General features: G+C 47.2%; 1 protein-coding gene across 1 annotated transcript in view; it reads left to right on the forward strand.

Annotated features, from left to right (window-relative positions):
* The first annotated feature begins 7,127 nt into the window (after positions 1–7,127).
* Positions 7,128–21,140, forward strand: part of LOC146626066 (NACHT, LRR and PYD domains-containing protein 3-like) — a 47,085-nt gene continuing 33,072 nt past the window's right edge. Inside the window, exons 1-2 of the mRNA XM_085363147.1 lie at positions 7,128–7,171; positions 10,782–11,090. Of these exons, the coding sequence (XP_085219273.1) occupies positions 10,814–11,090 (277 nt within the window). The 5' untranslated portion in view covers positions 7,128–7,171; positions 10,782–10,813. The remainder of the gene's footprint in view (positions 7,172–10,781; positions 11,091–21,140) is intronic.

Consider the following 21,140-nt stretch of genomic DNA (forward strand, 5'->3'; position numbering starts at 1 on the left):
AAGCGAAGGATGACGGCGGCGTGACCGCCGTTTTGCCCGGAAGGAGGGGGAAGCCGACTGATCGGGCGGCATTGCGTCCAGCAGAGAGTCCTCTGGTGGACTGGGGAGAGAATCTTCCGGTAAGCCAGGCAGGTCAGCTGTCACAGTTGGAGGGTGAAGATGAAGCGTGTTGAGGATGAAGTCCTGTAGGAGTGGGTGAAGTGAATCCAGCAACCAGGGGTGATTGGAAACTAGCCGCTGTATTCGGGCCTCCAGAGCATGACGAAATTCCTCCCCCTCATGCTCTAGCCACAGATTAGTCCATCTGGAAACTGAATCGGTTAATTCCTCCCGAAGCTCCTTGGAAGGTGCGAATGCCGCTGGGTCCATATTTGGCCGGTTCGTACTGTCACGGCTGCCGAGGCGAGCCGTGAGGAGTTAGAAGAAGGACCCAAGATGCAGGCAGTGGATGAGATGCCGGTGAGTTTATTTACACAGTGGTGAGAAGGCAAAACAGGCAAGAGGGAAGACAAAACTAAAGACCTGAACTGGGAAAGCTAAATGACAAACCTGAGATGAAACAAAAAAGGGAAGAGAGGCAGAGAGACGAGCAGGACACCGAGGAACACAGACTGATGCGGAGTTACACAGACGAACCGGCAACAGGCAGGAGAACACACAGGGCTTAAATACACACACCAGTAATCAGGGGATGAGAGACAGGAGGGCAACACAGCTGGGAGGAATCTGGGCTGACGGGACAGGGGAAACGTAAACTGAACACACTCACATACGACACGGACCTTCACAATAAAACAGGAAACTCAGATACATGGAACCAGACAAGACATTGAACTAAACAGACAGATTCAGACGCAGACTCAGAGGCAGATCGAAAATAACACAGAACTTAAACAATCATCATCTAGAAAATGATAACAAACTAAAAGCGCTGGGTCACCGACCCAGGACCATGACATCAACATAACATAACATAGTCAAAGGAGCTTGTAAAGAAAAGCGTCTGGACTTCTTTAAGTTGCTTGAAGACGTTTCACCTCTCATCCGAGAAGCTTCTTCAGTTCTAAGGTCAAAAGGTGGAGAGTCCCAGATATAAACCTAGTGGGAGTAACCCCCCACAGAGGGACAAAAGGACCCCCTGATGATCCTCTAATCGCCTGAGCCAAGGCGTGAAACTGGGTGTGGGTCCCAATCAGCCAGAGTTTCGGGTGAGTTCATTGTGAAACCTGGCCCCACCTTATCATGCGAATTCCTGAGATCAGATGGCCCAGGATCTGAGTGGGCGCTAAAGCGTCTGGGAAGGGAACTCAAAACTGTATTATAGATGGCAGAGAGTTGGTGTCGTAAACCCCCGCCTCTGTTCAAAGATGGTCGCTCACAGTGGACATAGATGCTTCTTTCACTCCTCTTTCAAACCATCTGTCCTCTCTGGCATCCTCGAAAGAGTGTCCTTTATCCTTAAGATGCAGATGGACAGCTGAGTCTTGTCCTGTGGAGGTGGTTCTTCTTCACTCACTATGTATTAACAGACCTCTCTGCATTGAATCATATCTGTTATTAATCTCTGTCTCTCTTTCACAGCATGTCTTTTATCCTGTCTTCCTTCTCTTACCCCAACCGGTCGCAGCAGATGGCCGCCCCTCCCTGAGCCTGGTTCTGCCGGAGGTTTCTTCCTGTTAAAAAGGAGTTTTTCCTTCCCACTGTTGCCAAAGTGCTTGCTCATAAGGGGTCATATGATTGTTGGGTTTTTCTCTGTATCTATGAAGCGCCTTGAGGCGACTTATGTTGTGATTTGGCGCTATATAAATAAAATAAAATTGAATTGAATTATGTTGTGCCATGCACTTGTGAAGTGGCTGTTTGGTCTCCAATGTAGAGGTCTGAGCATTCCTCGCTGCACTGTACAGCATACACCACATTGTTAAATCTGTGTCTTGGCGTTTTGTCTTTCGGGTGAACCAGTTTTGTGTCTGAGCGTGTTGCTGGGTCTGAAATGCACCGGGATGTCATGCTTGGAGAAAACTCTCCTGAGTTTTTCTGATACACCGGCTACATAGGGGATGACAATGTTGTTGCGTCTGTCTTTCTTATCCTCCCTCGCTGGTGTCTGGTCTTCTTTTCTGTGCCTCTTTGCTGACTTTAAGAACGCCCATTTAGGATAGCCGCACGTTTTGAGTGCTTCCTTTACACACCCGATCAGATTTGCACACTGTTAGACCTCTGCCTCACCACTACATATTTCAAATACAACAAAGACTTTTACAGACAAAAACATGGCTGTGCCATGGGCTCCCCCGTGTCACCTATTGTAGCCAACCTATACATGGAGGAAGTGGAAAGGAAGGCTCTTGGCTCTCAACATCGAGAATGGCAACCTCAACATCGAAGTTTACTGGAAGCCCACACACACGGACCAGTACCTCCTCTTTGACTCCCATCACCCTCTGGAACACAAACTTGGAGTAATCAGGACACTACACCACCGGGCAGAACATGTTCCCTCTAAGCCTGAAGGAAAAAAGAAGGAACACACACATGTAAAGGAAGCACTCAAAACGTGCGGCTATCCTAAATGGGCGTTCTGAAAGTCAGCAAAGAGGCACAGAAAAGAAGACCAGACACCAGCGAGGGAGGATAAGAAAGACAGACGCAACAACATTGTCATCCCCTATGTAGCCGGTGTATCAGAAAAACTAAGGAGAGTTTTCTCCAAGCATGACATCCCGGTACATTTCAGACCCAGCAACACGCTCAGACACAAACTGGTTCACCTGAAAGACAAAACGCCAAAACACAGACTTAACAATGTGGTGTATGCTGTACAGTGCAGCGAGGAATGCTCAGACCTCTACATTGGAGAGACCAAACAACCACTTCACAAGCGCATGGCACAACACAGAAGAGCCACCTCCACAGGACAAGACTCAGCAGTCCATCTGCATCTTAAGGATAAAGGTCACTCTTTCGAGGATGCCAATGTTCACATTTTGGACAGAGAGGACAGATGGTTTGAAAGAGGAGTGAAAGAAGCATCTATGTCCACTGTGAGCGACCATCTTTGAAGAGAGGCGGGGGTTTACGACACCAACTCTCTGCCATCTATAATACAGTTTTGAGATCCCTTCCCAGACGCCTTAATGCCCACTCACATCCTGGGCCATCTGACCTCAGGAATTCGCATGATAAGGTGGGGCCAGCTTTCACAATGAACTCACCCGAAACTCTGGCTGATTGGGACCCACACCCAGTTTCACACCTTGGCTCAGGCGATTAGAGGATCATCAGGGGGTCCTTTTGTCCCTCTGTGGGGGTTTACTCCCACTAGGTTTATATCTGAGACTCTCCACCATTTGACCTTAGAACTGAAGAAGCTTCTCGGATGAGAGGTGAAACGTCTTCAAGCAACTTAAAGAAGTCCAGACGCTTTTCTTTACAAGCTCGTTTGACTACGATGACCTGGATGACTGAGAACCTTCACAGACATATAAATGGTAAATGGCCTGTATTTATATAGCGCTTTACTAGTCCCTAAGAACCCCAAAGCGCTTTACATATCCAGTCATCCACCCATTCACACACACATTCACACACTGGTGATGGCAAGCTACATTGTAGCCACAGCCACCCTGGGGCGCACTGACAGAGGCGAGGCTGCTGGACACTGGCGCCACCGGGCCCTCTGACCACCACCAGTAGGCAACGGGTGAAGTGTCTTGCCCATAGACACAACGACCGAGACTGTTCAAGCCGGGGCTCGAACCGGCAACCTTCCGATTACAAGGCGAACGTACAACATAACATATCTCATCCTTCCCTGGAGCACTATTACTGGTCCTGCCCAGAGCTCTTTTCAGTTCTCCAATAGATAAGGGACAACTCATTACATCTGCAGTACTGTCCTTCCTCCCTAAAGCTTCAAGATTTCTTTCTTTAGTCCTCTCTCTTCCTCGTTTACTTTCATCTGACAAATTTCTCCCACTATGTATATCCACAAAAGTACTTGCCAATAAATCTGCTTTTCCCCCATCAGTTACAGCTGCTCGATTATTCTTATCAAGAACTGGATAACTCTCCAAGTCTCTTCTTTCTCCCTGATCATCCCCCACACTTCCCCTTTTTGAGTATTACTACCAATTGTATTACATAAATCTCTCCAGTATGTTCTCTTTGTTCTTCTGATTGTACTCCTGACTTTTGCCTGCGCTTTTTTGTAGTCAATTAAGTGTTGAAAATTATGAGACCATTTAACCAACTTAAATGCTCTAATTTTTTTCTCTAACTACTAACTGACATTCGTCATTCCACCATGGGACTGCTCTCCTCATACCTTTCCCTGTTGTCTTTGGAATAGCCTCATCAGCAGAGCTTAGAATACTTTGACTGATTTCTTGAGTCATACTTTCAACACTCACATTATCTTGAACTTGTAAAAACTTCCCCTCACAAACCCTACTAAGCTTCCCCCATTCCGCCTTCCCAAACACCCACTTCCCTCCTAATGTTTCAGGTACCTGTATTTGACCAACCATTATTTCACTCACAACCAGATAATGATCACTACCAAATGACTTACCAGAGCTAATATCAAACCGTGTCGTCTTCCCAGTATTCAAACATACCAGATTTTCATTGTCAAGAAATTCCTCTAACACTTCCCCATTGTAGTCTGTTTTCTCACTCCCCCATAACAAATGGTGTGCATTAAAATCCCCACACCAGATAATATTTCCTTTCATGTCCATTTCCCCCAGTTTATTCAACTCTAACTTTTTTACAAGGATTATAAAAATTAACAACCATGATCACCTTCCCTCCTATCCAAACCTTAATCACTACATACTCCAAATCCCCTTCCCTCTCACCTATCTTCAATGGAATACCTTCCTTAATCAACGCAAGGCACCCACCACCATTTCCTTCTTCCCTATCATATCTAACAGCAACATATCCATAAACTCTAAAATCCAAAAAAGCTTCAACCATGTTTCCTGAATACAAATTATGTCAGGTTTTTCTGTCTGCTCGTATAGAAACTGTTTAAAATCTTGACCATTTGACAAGAGACTCCTGGCATTCCACTGTAAGATTAATATGGTTATAAGAACTAACCACCACATTATCCCTCTTGACTCGCCTGACTGCTTGTTCCACCTCTTATGTCCTCCCACCTGATATTCTTCATGTCTAAACTATGACATGCTGCCTTCACAATAATCTGGATTCTCTCCGTCTTGGACTTCACATCTGAGGTTGCATTTATTACTCCCGCAATGAATGTCACCATCTTCTTCTTCTCTTCTTCTATTTTCCTTTCAACTATTTCCATAACCTTCACCATTACTTTTTTCTCCTCTACCCGGTGTTTCCCAATCTGTCTGTCTTGCTCCACCATTTTACACGCCTCTGCATATGTCACTCTCTGCAGTACTCTTGTTTTTTGAATAACTGTCTGCTGCCTCAACACTTCACATCCCCAAAAAACAACACTGTGCTCCCCTCCACAATTACAGCACTTAGGTTTTACTCCCACACCACACTTCCCATACTCATGATCCTTAGAACATTGAACATCTTCTCTTCCCTTTACACACTTTGGCAATATGTCCAAATTCTTGGCACCTGAAACACCTCATTGGTTTAGGCACAAACTCCCTCACACTGAATCTTATTAATCCAAAGAAGATCTCTTGTGGTACCTCTTTTGTGTCAAATTCCACCACCACAGTTTCTGTTTCTACTCTCTCTGGACCTCTTGTCATTCTCCTTGCTCCTTTAACTTCTCCAGTTCTTAGTTTTAAATTCTCCACCAGTTCTTTCATATTTACATTTAACGGCAGCCCACAATAACTCCTTTAGTTCCACTAGTGCTCCTTTCCCCTACTCTTGCAGTATTCGTCACTTTGACTTTGCACACCCCCACAAGTTTCCTTGCTTTTTCCACCTGTACCTCTGTGTTACAACCCACCAGTAAATTTCCATCTCTGAGTATCTTAGCATACTTGATTTCCCCAACTTGTGCCTTAAGTGCTCTTGTTAGCTCAAGTGGATCTAGTTTCTTTACACCCTCTTCCTCACACCTGACAATTACATTCATACTCGAACTCGTTCCCTCTTCATTACCTTCACTATCAGTCCCTCCCGTTCCGTCCCCTTTCCAACCTTTTCCCACTCATTCTCTTCACCCTGACCGCCAATCTCTTCATCTTCACTACCATCCATACTATTCCACTCACTCCTTCTGCCCTCCATCAGTGCCAACCCTGGTCTATGAGAAGAAGTCTGCAGGAGACCGTTACCGGACCTGTACAGGCCTTCGGCCGACTCGCCTACTTACCTCACTCACACACCAAACCACCAACCAAACACACCTTATACAAAAATCCACACTAACTATAACAGCAACGCTGCACAATTCCACTCTCACAAACCGGAGCCTGACTCTAGCTCGTAACCCGTTGCCCTCCAAACTTGTCACTTTTCATTGTTACACATCATTTAATTTATAGACATGGTTTGATGTCTTTGCACGCATGCTTGGATGGGTTGTTACCAACGTCTGGTGAGCATTTCACATCAGTAGCACCTTATACTTTTACCTCATCAGTGGTCTTTTCCCCTAAACCTGTGGAGCCCAAACAGAACGAGACTGTACCTTTGTACCAGCAGAACAGTCATATGCAGTACCAAATGCTGCAGTCTTTCCTCGGGAAACTGAAATATATTTACTTTAAAAATTGGTGACGTATTAAAGATTTATTTTACACACTGTGTTTATTTTAATGAATTCTATTCTATTTGTTATTTTCATGGAAAAGGTGGACCTCTTCTGGCTCCCTCCCTGAGCTTTTCCTGGTTTCTGTGTTGTAGGCTCCTCTAAGCATCATCGCTGTTTCAAGCCTGCAGTTTCAGATGATTCGGATTCATTAACCTACACACAGCGCTAAGAACAAAACTGATTATGTGTATAATTCTGTGTGCACTTTAGTTTGCACAGTCTGAGGGCGTTTGGTGTTGGTGAATAAAGGCCTCTGAAAGTGTCAGGAAATATGTGCCTTCCTGTGACTGCAGAGAGGAGGGGCTACACTGCACATAAGAGGTAGCTTTGAAAAGCTTTAGGACTTCCAGATCAGACTCCACTTCACAGCTGACAGAGCAGGAACAGAAAAACAAGGTGAGTTGTTGGTCCACATTCTTCGACCTGGTGATATACTTCATGTTCTAACAGTATTTGTATTGAATAGACCTGTTTGTTCAGACTGATAGTAGAGTAAAATATTCAGATAGAACAAATGCCTGACAGATATGTATGGGAGCAGTGGTGACACAGGGGTGAAAGAGTCCTGTGACCACCCACTGTGGCAGCACACGTAACACTTACTGCTGGTCTTTATGCCACAGCTCACGGTGTAAGGCACATATATGCTTGCAAACTTCCATATTTTAAAGCTTGGTGCAAGGGGAAAAAAATCATGAATATAGAAAATTAATTGACAGTAAATTAGTAATATTACTGAAGAAAAGCACCACAATAAGTCTGCAGCTCCTGCAGGACGCCCAGGGAGCCTCCTCTTCCCTTTATTTTGTTCCTTTTTGTGTGGAATGTGATTATATCCTCTTAAAGTGCATAAGTTCAGGGCAGAAGTTTAAAAGGCAATTCCTACAATTGTTGAAGTGCCACAATAGTCCAATCAGTTACTGCCAGCATTCCTCCAACGTAAATGTGATAAGAATAAAGGAGGAAATAAAAGGCATTAAAGAAGGACACATGCAGATCTAAGACAGCACAGCTTCTGTCGTGAATGACAGTAACGATGGGGAGAAAGAGACTGACACTTTTAAATGTGATCAATTAGAACAACCAAAACACGTTTTATGTGGTAACATATATTTGAAGTCTTTGCTTCCATTTCTCATCAATTTAACCTCTTTGGAAACCCAAACATGTACAGTGAGGGAGTTTCAGACCCAGGTTTTAGTCAGGGGTGGGACTGAACTCACATGTACGCCTCAATCATTCACTTTACTGCAGTCTCACATTCACTAGCTGGGACCACATCCTCTGTAACGATGGGTGATGAGGGATGAGGAAGTGTGAACTGGTGCTCCGGTTTGGGGAAGGCAAAAATGACCTCATATTGAACACCTGTAAGTTAAAGGAAATGAGATTTCCAAAGTTTCCGGCCTCCCCTCCAGCCTGTGAACGCTTGTGGGGTGGACATAGGGTTGATATCAAAATCTAAATATCTAGGTTTATAACCAGATAACAAACTAGACTGCCAAATCACCTTTTCTTTTTTGTTAAGGGAACTAAGATCCATTGATATCTGCAGTAAAATGCTGCAGATGTTCTATAAGTCTGTGGCAGCAGGTGTGCTGTTCTGTGCTGCAGTCTGCTGGCAAGGAATCATCAGAAACAAGGATGAAAGGAGACAAACTAGTGAGGAAAGTGTTGGGATTCAGAGATTCTTTTATTGCTACCATATAATCTGCCTTATGAAGAATGTATTAATAACATGTTTTACAGTATCATTTATCAGTAATATTTCCTGCAGGGTTTATATTGCATTGAATATGTCTGTCATCACATTGACCTTTCTATTTTTATAGGTTGAGTTCATTTTATACACAATGCATGAATGTGCTTGGTTAGAGTTGATGTTCCATTCTAGAAGGTTTTAAGCTTCACTGGTGAGAGTGTCCACATGATACATGCTGAGGGGAGATGAGAACATAGCAGGTTAATTGCATGCACGCTTACGATACACATATTAATCTAGTAGCAGGTCTGAGCAAAGGCCTAAGCATCTTCTGCTTCAGTTTGAGACTGGCTGCAAAGTACTCTACTTAGTGATTAATGACGAGGGTCCATTATTAGCTCTTAGAGATGCTGAGACCTGAAGTTATTACCATAAAAGGCAAGTAATGTAGAAAGGAGAAGTTATATGTCAGTGTAAGGTTATATGTACGTGATGTACCCTTGTCTGCACGGGTTGAACTTTTGCCCGTCTGTCACCATGTATTTTTGAACTGTATTGACGTAGGTGTGATATTTTATCCTATAAAACCAGAACCCAATGTATTCTTGTCAGAGCAAAACAATCCGTATGCTGACGGTTGGTTGTTCTCCTGTGATAATAAAACTCATCGTTTGATTGCACTTTTCCGGAGCCTCCGTAGTTTGTTGTCTGGTCTAAAGTTGATCGATCTCGCAGCAAAAGCTGGCTCTGTAATTAAAGCCAGACTGGACAAGCTGGGAGATGTGATGGAAAGATGCAAACTAAAGATGTTAGAAGCTTGAACAACTTTGATCACCCACTTTATAACATCTTTATGGAACAACATTAGTATTGGTAGACTCCTCTCTCTGTTTTAACGTGTGTGGGGGTTACTTTATGAGATTAAAATAAGGCATATTTGTTTCTTCCAGTCTGCTCTGTGATGTAATTTTCTAATGTGGAGTATGTGATTTTTGCTTTTTTTGTTCCTCCAGTACAAATGTCAGATTAAAGAGTTCTGTGATTTAAATCATTTTTCTGTGGCCATGATTGGAGGACTGAGAAGGAACTGTTACACTGAGGGAGGGGTTTCACTTTGATGGCTGCTATGTGATTCATCCAGCATTTGTGGTCATCTCCTTCTGTCTTAGGCAGCGCTGCGCGCTGAGGGTGAATGACCCTGAGGGCCTAGAAGTAAGAAGTTCACTCTGACCTGCAGAACCATTAGCTTTTTCAAAGAATGAAAGCATTAGAGATGGGTTTAATCCAGCCTTGTTTGTGCTCTGATGTCTTAGAGAAGGCACGGATAACTTTGAAGTTTTAGGGTTCTGTTAATACATAAAAACTAAACTGATGCTAATGGTGTGAATCCTGTAGATATTCTTCTTCTGCTTCACACTCAGTGCTTCTAGTTTCTCAAACGGAGCAAGAAAAGTGCAGAGTAACCCATGTACAGGCTAAAGAGCCTGACACATTTCTGCACTTTTATTAGTGTGTATGTCGAGCAGCCAACATGCTTCTAAGGAACCTTATCAGTTGGTGGTTAGGCCAACTCTGTATAACATCCTGTATTCAAACATCCTGTTGTAACCCTTCATTTCACACTTTTCACTGAAGCATTTTTAAGTGCTTGTTGGCTTAATTTTTCTTTTACAAAAGTATATAATTACAAACATAGTCAATTTAAACAATCTTGAATTAGTTTAGGGGTTAGTCATGGCATTACACTAAATTATCCAGGTATCTGGATTTTTTTTCTTTGCATGGAGTTTCTTTCCTTCTGTGCCTTGTAGTTAGTCGTTTTTTAACCGCAAACCTTTTTTTTTCTTTTTTTGCAAGACAGCAAGGCAATGATCCAACACACACCGGCAAGTCCACTTATAAATGGCTCCAAAAACAAAAAGAGAAACAAGTGCTGCATTTGCTATATAAGTCATTTATATTTAGCAATTTCTATCATTTTTAAGGATTAAAAAAAAATGTCACGCTGTTGACGTAGAAGTCCCAAAAACACAAAAACACGTATCAAATACGACACGCTTTTCTTTAAAGGGTTAATCACAGCTGGAATTAACTGATAAGACCCCGAAATTCTCACACTCACACAGGTTTCGCCTTTAAATCAGCAAAATCAGCTTTCTTAACTCATGATATCAGCGATACCTAGGAACAGCCCTGGTGTGTTTCTGTGTTTTGTTTCTTTTCAAATTGAGTTGTCTATGAATGAATTAAAACACTTGTAATTACCGTGAGCGTTGATAAACCAGAAAATTGTTGTTTTTACAGTTCTGACACCTGTTGAATCTTCATGATAAAAGATGGCGACACATAAAGAAGTCCTTCTGCAGACCTTGGAGGACTTGGGAGGTGATGACTTCAAAAAATTCAAGTGGATACTGTGTCAGAAGGGGGCCATGGAAGGTTTCCCATCAATCCCAACAAGTCGGCTGGAGAACGCAGACAGGCTGGACACAGTCGATCAAATGTTCCAGACCTACTCAACCAATACCGTTAAAGTTACTAAAATGGCTTTGGTGAAGATTGACAAAAATGATCTGCTGAAAAATTTGAAAGACATAACCTCAGAACCCACAGGTAAATCAGGGAAGGATTAATAAGTGGGATATTACAAAGTTATTAAGAAAGAAAGCAATAAAAACATTGATTAGGTCACGTGATTCATATGTCATAACCATCCATAGCATTGATAGACACGCTGGTCCAGCCAAACACCAGAAATGAAATTACTGTCATGTTTATTGATGAGTTAGTCATGACCTTGAATCTATTTGTTCTTGTTTTCTATATGAGTTAATGCACAAGTGCAAGTTTGCAAGTTTGAATCACTGCCTTTTTAAACATGATTGTATTCTTTTTAAATATATTAATTAAATATATATTGCTTGATTAGGTTAAACTAATTGGGAGGGTGGTTTAGATGTCATTTAAAACTGTATAAAACCTACTAACAACATATGATTTTAAAATAGAGGATTTCCTAGTCAACAATACCCAGACCTCCCTCTCCCCAGCCATCACCTCCAGCTTAGTGAAGAGATGAAATCTCCACAGCATGTCCTGGGTCTGCTCCAGGCCTCATTCCTGTGGAACATGCCTGAGAGGCAGAGGCCAGTTGTCATGAACCGAAGTTCCATGCGCAAGCTGGACCCAGAAGCAGAACACACACACCAGGGTAGGAGGGAATAAAGAAAGCAAATTTATTATAACTAAAGGTGTCCCGTGAGGGTAGCCAAAAAAACAACGTATGGAACCAGAAGAAACCGAGGGACTGGGGAGGTGAACTGCGCAGGGAATGCCGAGAGCGGGGCTGTGAGAAGCTGCAAAACAAAAGAGAAACAGATTACTGGGGTGCGGAAAAAAGGCAGCATACGAGGGAAGGTGGAGTATGCGTCTTATGGAGGTAGCCGGGCTGAGTGAACCAGAGGGGGGGGGGCTCCAAAAGGGTCGAGACGGCGAGGCTGATAGTGCTTCCGAATCTCAGGCGGACAGGTGGGCAGGCAGGAGGCTCGCAAAAACGCCAAGTTGTGATCTGAGTACACAGGGTAAAACAGAGTCAGTTCCAATGGACAATTTGTCATAAGGGTTTTTCCCGCAGGTGTACGTTACCGCTGAGAGGCGACTACGGACTGGCGTGGAGCAGCAGGTAGGGCAGGATTAAATAGTCCACCTGGTGATCGCCTGGGATGGGATGCAGGTGTGGGGTTAGCAGCCACGCCCGTGGGCGTGGGCATCCCAACAGCACCCCGGACGCCGGGCCGCGGACCATGACACCAGTCACCTTTCTGAGAAAGCTTATTTCTCTCTGATGGACTGGTACAATGTCCGCATCAATCACTACTTGTTATTAATCTCTTCAATCTGTCATTGAAGAGAATGGCAACCTCAACATCGAAGTTTACCGGAAGCCCACACACATGGACCAGTACCTCCTCTTTGACTCCCATCACCCTCTGGAACACAAACTTGGAGTAATTAGGACCCTACACCACGGGGCAGAACATGTTCCCTCTAAGCCTGAAGGAAAAAAGAAGGAACACATGCATGTAAAGGAAGCACTCAAAACGACTGCACATGAACACAATGTAACAGTGCTGGTATGTAGGCCATCCCAATACCTTGCACTATTGTACTTACGTTACAGGATGACTCATCACTGACTGGTAAAACATCGGCCAATAGAAATGATTGTGAGCCACCCGTGTCCCTTAGTATTCTCCCGGGCTTCTGATCCCCAGGAAACCCTGTTAAGGAGACAAAACCATCAAAAATGAAGGGTTTAAAACACTTATCAGGTTCACTCGTGGTCATATTAGAGGGGCAGTTTAGCGACTTGACTAGGCCAACCCCTTTAGCTTGTTTTAATTGCTGGGGCACTTGTTTACGTTTAAGAGCCAAACACTCAGAAACTATAAGCTGTACGTTCCCTTGCTTTGGCTTCAAGTTCAAGATGAGCCAAATGTACCTTTAAACGTGCACCAACACTGGAATTACTGGATTCGACAGAGAAGGGCTCAAACCGTGGAAGAGAGGCTGGGGGTTTTCCCCCACCTGGTTTGACCACAATAGGTGTCACTGTCCCCTCCTCAGCACAATCCTCAGGCTGATCAGAGGTTTCAAAGACCGACGCTGCATCCCTAGTGTCCGCGTCCAAAGGGAACACACCTTTCCCAACCAACCCACTGACCACAAGAGACTTTAACTCGCTCTTCTTCATGGTCTTAGCCACAGGGATTTCATAATGCGCGGCAACAGCACATAAATCCTCCTTCCTACATGCATCAAGCTGGTCTAATGCAGGCTTAGCTATAAAATCACCCAGGCTAAACTGTGCCATATTCAAAATTTATCCCGGACGAGCCCCCACTTACTTCAAATACAACGAAGGCTTCTACAGACAAAAACATGGCTGTGCCGTGGGCTCCCCTGTGTCACCTATTGTAGCCAACCTTTACATGGAGGAAGTGGAAAGGAAGGCTCTTGGCTCTTTCAAAGGAAGAGTACCCAGCCACTGGTACAGATATGTGGACGACACCTGGGTCAAAATCAAGACACAAGAAGTGGAATCCTTCACTGCGCACATTAACGCTGTGGATAAAAACATCAAGTTCACCAGGGAAGACACAAAGGACGACTGTTTGCCTTTCCTGGACTGTGCTGTGGACATTGAAGAGAATGGCAACCTCAACATCAAAGTTTACCGGAAGCCCACACACACGGACCAGTACCTCCTCTGTGGTCATGAAGTCATTTGAGCGCCTGGTTCTCTCCTACCTCAAGACCCTCATGGCCCCCCTCCTGGACCCCCTGCAGTTTGCATACAGAGCCAACAGGTCTGTAGATGACGCCATCAACATGGCCCTACACTTCATCCTGCAGCATCTGGACTCCCCAGGAACCTACGCCAGGATCCTGTTTGTGGACTTCAGCTCTGCCTTCAACACCATCCTTCCAGACCATCTCCGAGGCAAGCTTTCCCAGATGAATGTGCCCGATCCAATCTGCCGGTGGATCACTGACTTCCTGACGGACAGGAAGCAGCATGTGAGGCTGGGAAAGAATGTCTCGGACTCTCGGACCATCAGCACCGGCTCCCCTCAGGGCTGTGTTCTTTCTCCTCTGCTCTTCTCCCTGTACACCAACTGCTGCACCTCCACCCACCAGTCTGTCAAGCTAATCAAGTTTGCAGATGACACCACCCTTATTGGGCTCATCTCGGACGGGGATGAGTCTGCCTACAGGATGGAGGTTGAACGTCTGGTGTCTTGGTGCAGCCACAACAACCTGGTGCTGAATGCCCAGAAGACAGTGGAGATTATTGTGGACTTCAGGAAGCACACAGCCCCACTCCCCCCCATCATCCTGACTGACACCCCCATCACCTCTGTGGACTCATTCCGCTTCCTGGGTACCACGATCACTCAGGACCTGAAGTGGGAGCCCACCATCATCTCCGTCATCAAGAAAGCCCAGCAGAGGATGTACTTCCTGAGGCAGCTGAAGAAATTCAACCTGCCAACACGGACGATGATGCAATTCTACACCGCAATCATCGAGTCCATCCTCACCTCCTCCATCACCGTGTGGTACGCTGGAGCCACTATCAGGGACAAACAGAGACTGCAGCGTGTTGTGCGCTCTGCTGAGAAGGTGATTGGCTGTAGACTCCCATCTCTGCAGGACCTGTACACCTCCAGGACACTGCGGCGTGCAGCTTGGATCTCAGCTGACCCTTCTCACCCTGGATACAGTCTGTTTGACCTGCTCCCCTCAGGCAGGAGGCTCCGGTCCATTCGCACCACAACCTCTCGCCATAAGAACAGTTTCTTCCCCTCTGCTGTTGGACACATGAACAATAAACGTACGACTGTTCCCACCACTAACACATGACCCTACGCTGTGTTCACTGCATCATTCCATGTTTTGGCACTGATCACCACCTGCACTCATGTATATATCTTTCTACGTAGCACTTTTAATTCTTATTCTCATGTATATATCTCATGTATATCTCATGCATATATCTTTCTACGTAGCACTTTTAATTCTTATTCTTACTTTTATTTTTTCATGTCTATTTAAGCGCAATTTATGACAGTATGTTTGCACTGAAGCACCGCAGCAATTTCCTAATGTTGTAAACCTGCTCAACATTTGGCAATAAAACCCATTCTGATTCTGATTCTGATTCTGATTGACGCCCTGTCACGGTTCTGGGTCCGTTGGACCCAGTATTTTGAGTTTCTTATGTTTTGGTTTATTTTGCATTATGGATTAGTTATTTTCTGGTGATACTGTTTTGATTACAATTATATTCTGATTCTTTAGTTATCTGATGATGTTGATGATGATTATTTCTGGTTTAGGTTTTGTTATCTTGCCCTTATGTTTGGTTTAGGTTGCCTGTGCTTAGTCTTCTCTGCCCGTATGTCCCTCTGTTTGTCCATGACGTCATTATGCCTGTTTACGAGTCTGTCTCTGTCTGGCGTGTGCTTCCTGTCTTATTTTGTAGGTCTGTGTCCTTTGTCAGTGCGTTCAGCTTTGTGCTCTCCCTGTCTCGTCAGTGTAATCTACGTCAGCCGTGTCTCCCAGCTGTTTCCTCTTTGCTCCGTTCACCTCTTGTATTTAGTGTCTGTGTCTTCCCCTACTCGGTGTCGCATCGTTAACGTCTGTTCACCCTCATGCCGTGTGTGGATCTCCCTGTGTCTCTCTGTGAATTCTTAGTTTGTAGTTTTCCCAGTTTAGTTTTGTATTTCCTATGTTCTGCCTCTTCAGCAATAAAGCTGCCTTTTGAGTTTATTCCCTCGTGCCTGTGAGTCCTGCATTTTGGGTCCTACTCCTGCCTGCCACACAGCCGACCATGACAGAACGATGCGACCATTTCCTGGACCCAGCGGATTCATCCCGGGAACATGACCTCTCCCGCATCCACCGCCTGATCGAGCGGGTCTCCCACGCTAAGGACGCTAAGACTATGGCAGTTGGGATTAACGCTATAGAAGCGATCCTGGAGGGGAGTCCTCATTTGCGCACACTAAGGGGATTTAGGGGCTTCATAGACCAGCTGCATGAAGCCCAGGAGGTGCTACAGGCTCGGGAGCTTGCAGCTTTTGTCCGCGCCCAGTATTCTTCGCCGAAGCCGTCGCATCGGCAGCAGCCGCAACACAAGGAGCTCTCCGCGGAGTCGGCCGCCGTACAGCAGCAATTGCAACAGAGGAAAGGCGTTTCCGCACCGCGGCCACAGAGCTCCACTTCTTGCCGCTCAGGGCTTAGTTCACCTGCCTCCTGCTTGGCGGCGATGTGGTCGCAGGACGAGGACGAGGACGTCTTTTCTCCATCGTCACCAGTTTCTCCTGTCGCCTCAGCCCCTGCCGCCAGGAGGAAGCGGCGCCACCGCCGTCATTCCTCACTACAACCGGAGCCCAATCACTCGTCAGAACAGCAGGCAATGGTGAGTGATATTGACTGTACTCCTATTGCTTCACCTGCAAATAGTAATGGGAACTGTTTTCTTCTCACGGCTAAGAGTAGTGAGGTGAAGGCGGTTTGTTCCATGGACGTTCACCCCGGCCCAGTAGAAAGAAAAGACTCCCTGACTCATTATGTTGATGCCTTTTCCGCTGAAGAACCAGAATGTATGGGCAAAACTCTGATTGTGCACCCTCTGTTGGAGCCTGCTAAGAACTTTTCTGTCGATACAGAGTTAACCCCGGACAGTTTGAATTCGGTTCTGACATGTACTGCTGAATCTGTGAATGGCGCTGTGGGTTCGCAACCCAAGAATGGGGAGGGGGACTTAACGGGCTGTTTCTGCCCTGTTCTCTTAGAGCAGAGAAGCCTAAGCAGAACTGTTTCTTCTGAACTCCTTCAGCTAGTTAAACCGAGCCCTAGAGGCTCAGGGGAGCCTATACCACCCCCTGCATCACGCTCACTACAAACACCTCCTCAACCGTTAGCCCGTTCAGCAGCCCAGCTAGCTGTTCAGCTGCCCTCAGCTCAGTCAGCTGCCCAGTTAGCCACTCCGTTACCCGCAGCTCAATCATCTGCTCCTTCACTAGTTTCATTCTCCCCACAAGGGTCACTTCAGTCTTTCTCAACCCAGTCTCCTGCTGAGCAGCCGTCTTTTCTCACTCGTATTAAGCAGGAAAACATGCTCAACAGGACTGTTTTCGTTCCTCGAAAGCTGGCCCGATTAGAGACATTTACTACCTCCAGGGCCTCCCCAGAGTCCGAGTTTCAACCCGCAGTTGACTCTGGACCCCTGGGGGCTAAGGAGTCAGCCGATGACTGCACCCAATTGTTGCCTCCTGAGCCTAACCTATGTGTTGCTCAGCCCCAGTCGGCATCAACGCTGCCAGAGGCCCGTGTGCCTGCTGGTCCTGTTCTGTCCCTGCCGGAGGCCCGTGTGCCTGCTGGTCCTGTTCTGTCCCTGCCGGAGGCCCGTGTGCCTGCTGGTCCTGTTCTGTCCCTGCCAGAGGCCCGTGTGCCTGCTGGTTCTGTTGTGTTCCTGCCAGAGGTCTCCGCACCTGCTGGTTCCGTTCTGTGTGTGCCAGGGGCTCCAGTGCCCACTGGTTCTGAGACTGTTTTTGCTGGGGGGCCCGAGGAGCCCGTCCAGCCTCCTTCCTCGTCAGCTGGGGGGCCCGAGGAGCCCGTCCAGCCTCCTTCCTCGTCAGCTGGGGGGCCCGAGGAGCCCGTCCAGCCTCCTTCCTCGTCAGCTGGGGGGCCCGAGGAGCCCGTCCAGCCACCAGCTGCTCCACCTGCAGCCTCTGTGTCTCCACCCACGCCAGCTGCAGCCTCTGTGTCTCCACCCACGCCAGCTGCAGCCTCTGTGTCTCCACCCACGCCAGCTGCAGCCTCTGTGTCTCCACCCACGCCAGCTGCAGCCTCTGTGTCATCCTCCACGCCGTTGCCTGGTCCGGATTCAGCATCCTCAGCGTCGCCTGGTCCAGCGCATGCTTCGACTTCATCCGCCTCGTCTGGTCCAGCCTCCGTGTCTTCATCCTCGCCTGGTCCAGCCTCCGCATCACCTGCAGTGGCCTCCTCTTCAGCTTCCTCATCAGCTGCTTTGCCTGGTCCGGCATCCTCATCTGCATCGCCCGGTCCGGCATCCTCATCTGCATCGCCCGGTCCGGCATCCTCATCTGCATCGCCCGGTCCGGCATCCTCATCTGCATCGCCCGGTCCGGCATCTGCATCGCCCGGTCCGGCATCTGCATCGCCCGGTCCGGCATCTGCATCGCCCGGTCCGGCATCTGCATCGCCTGGCCCGGCTCCTGCTTCGGCGTCCTCTTCGCCTGGCCCGGCTCCAGCCTCCTCACCAGCCGCTGCCTCGCCTGGCCCGGCTCCAGCCTCCTCACCAGCCGCTGCCTCGCCTGGCCCGGCTTCAGCCTCCTCACCTGCCTCAGCCTCGCCTGGTCCAACTTCTGCATCGTCTGGTCCGGCCTCCGCTTCGCCTGGGGCTGCAGGGGCCACGAAGCCTTCAGGTCCCCTACTACCGCCTCCACATCGTCGGTCATCTGCCAGGCCGCTTGTTGGGCATCTCCGCCACCGTAGGCGCCCTCCTGAACACCCTCCTGGACGCCGCCACTGCCTTCCGCGTGGCCGGCCCCCGGATCTGCTCTGTCGCCGCCACTACCTTCCGCGTGGCCGGCCCCCGGATCTGCTCTGTCGCCGCCACTGCCTTCCGCGTGGCCGGCCCCCGGAACTGTTCGCCCGTCGCCGCCGTTGCCGTGTGCACGGTCGGCCTCCAGAACTGTACGCCCGTCGCCGCCGTTTCCGCGTGCACGGTCGGCCCCCTGAACTTTTTGTGGACTCTTGGTGAGCTCTGGTTTCGTTTTGTTTTTGATATGCTCTCCTGCGTTTTTTGGACTCTGGTGCTCCTTGTTTTTTTGTTTGGGCTCTGTCCCTCCATCCTGGACCCCCTCCGCCCGCCCTGGCCTGGTGCTTTGTTGTGCCCTTTTTTTGTTTGGGGCTGTCGGGAGTCAGCCCTTAGAGGGGGGGTACTGTCACGGTTCTGGGTCCGTTGGACCCAGTATTTTGAGTTTCTTATGTTTTGGTTTATTTTGCATTATGGATTAGTTATTTTCTGGTGATACTGTTTTGATTACAATTATATTCTGATTCTTTAGTTATCTGATGATGTTGATGATGATTATTTCTGGTTTAGGTTTTGTTATCTTGCCCTTATGTTTGGTTTAGGTTGCCTGTGCTTAGTCTTCTCTGCCCGTATGTCCCTCTGTTTGTCCATGACGTCATTATGCCTGTTTACGAGTCTGTCTCTGTCTGGCGTGTGCTTCCTGTCTTATTTTGTAGGTCTGTGTCCTTTGTCAGTGCGTTCAGCTTTGTGCTCTCCCTGTCTCGTCAGTGTAATCTACGTCAGCCGTGTCTCCCAGCTGTTTCCTCTTTGCTCCGTTCACCTCTTGTATTTAGTGTCTGTGTCTTCCCCTACTCGGTGTCGCATCGTTAACGTCTGTTCACCCTCATGCCGTGTGTGGATCTCCCTGTGTCTCTCTGTGAATTCTTAGTTTGTAGTTTTCCCAGTTTAGTTTTGTATTTCCTATGTTCTGCCTCTTCAGCAATAAAGCTGCCTTTTGAGTTTATTCCCTCGTGCCTGTGAGTCCTGCATTTTGGGTCCTACTCCTGCCTGCCACACAGCCGACCATGACACGCCCATCACCCTCTGGAACACAAACTTGAAGTAATTAGGACCCTACACCACCGGGCAGAACATGTTTCCTCTAAGCCTGAAGGAAAAAAGAAGGAACACACGCATGTAAAGGAAGCACTCAAAACGTGCGGCTATCCTAAATGGGCGTTTATAAAGTCAGCAAAGAGGCACAGAAAAGAAGATCAGACACCAGCGAGGGAGGATAAGAAAGACAGACGCAACAACATTGTCATCCCCTATGTAGCCGGTGTATCAGAAAAACTCAGGAGAGTTTTCTCCAAGCATGACATCCCGGTGCATTTCAGACCCAGCAACACGCTCAGACAAAAACTGGTTCACCCGAAAGACAAAACTCCAAAACACAGACTTAACAATGTGGTGTATGCTGTACAGTGCAGCGAGGAATGCCCAGACCTCTACATTGGAGAGACCAAACAGCCACTTCACAAGCGTATGGCACAACATGGAAGAGCCACCTCCACAGGACAAGACTCAGCAGTCCATCTGCATCTTAAGGATAAAGGACACTCTTTCGAGGATGCCAATGTTCACATTTTGGACAGAGGACAGATGGTTTGAAAGAGGAGTGAAAGAAGCCATCTATGTCCACTGTGAGCAACCATCTTTGAAGAGAGGCGGTGGTTTACGACACCAACTCTCTGCCATCTATAATCCAGTTTTGAGTTCCCTCCCCAGACGCCTTAACGCCCACTCACATCCTGGGCCATCTGACCTCAGGAATTCGCATGATAAGGTGGAGCCAGGTTTCACAATCAGCTCACCCGAAACTCTGGCTGATTGGACCCACACCCAGTTTCACACCCTAGCTCAGGCGATTAGAGGATCATCAGGGGGTCCTTTTGTCCCTCTGTGGGGGGTTACTCCCACTAGGTTTATATCTGGGACTCTCCACCATTTGACCTTAGAACTGAAGAAGCTTCTCGGATGAGAGGTGAAACATCTTCAAGCAACTTAAAGAAGTTCAGACGCTTTTCTTTGCAAGCTCCTTTGACTACGATGACCTGGATGACTGAGAACCTTCACAGACAATCTCTAGCTCTCTTCGCCAGCATGTCTTTATCCTGTCTTCTTTCTCTCACTCCAACCGGTCACAGCACCCCAACCATACCCAGAGATACCTAAACACCTTCATTTTGGGCAGCAACTTGTCCCTGACCTGGAGTGAGTATTCCACCTTTTTCTGGCTAAAGACCAGGCTGGAAACCACCACCTGATCAAGCCAGCAGAACCACATCGTCTGTAAAACATAGAGATAAGATTCTGAGCCCATCAAAGTCAAAGCCTGCTGCCATCTGGCATGTCTAGAAATTCTGTCAATAAAAACTGGCAACACAGTTTAGCCTAACTCTAACACATTTTCACAAAGAACCTCCAACAGGATACTTCGAGGGACGTCATTGAATGCCTTCTCCAGGTCCACAATACACATGTAGATTGGC

The sequence above is a fragment of the Diplotaxodon limnothrissa genome, linkage group LG9 (genome assembly GCF_057381915.1).
Source record: "Diplotaxodon limnothrissa isolate DT_005_m linkage group LG9, D_limnothrissa_male_GT1.1, whole genome shotgun sequence".
Taxonomy (NCBI): domain Eukaryota; kingdom Metazoa; phylum Chordata; class Actinopteri; order Cichliformes; family Cichlidae; genus Diplotaxodon; species Diplotaxodon limnothrissa.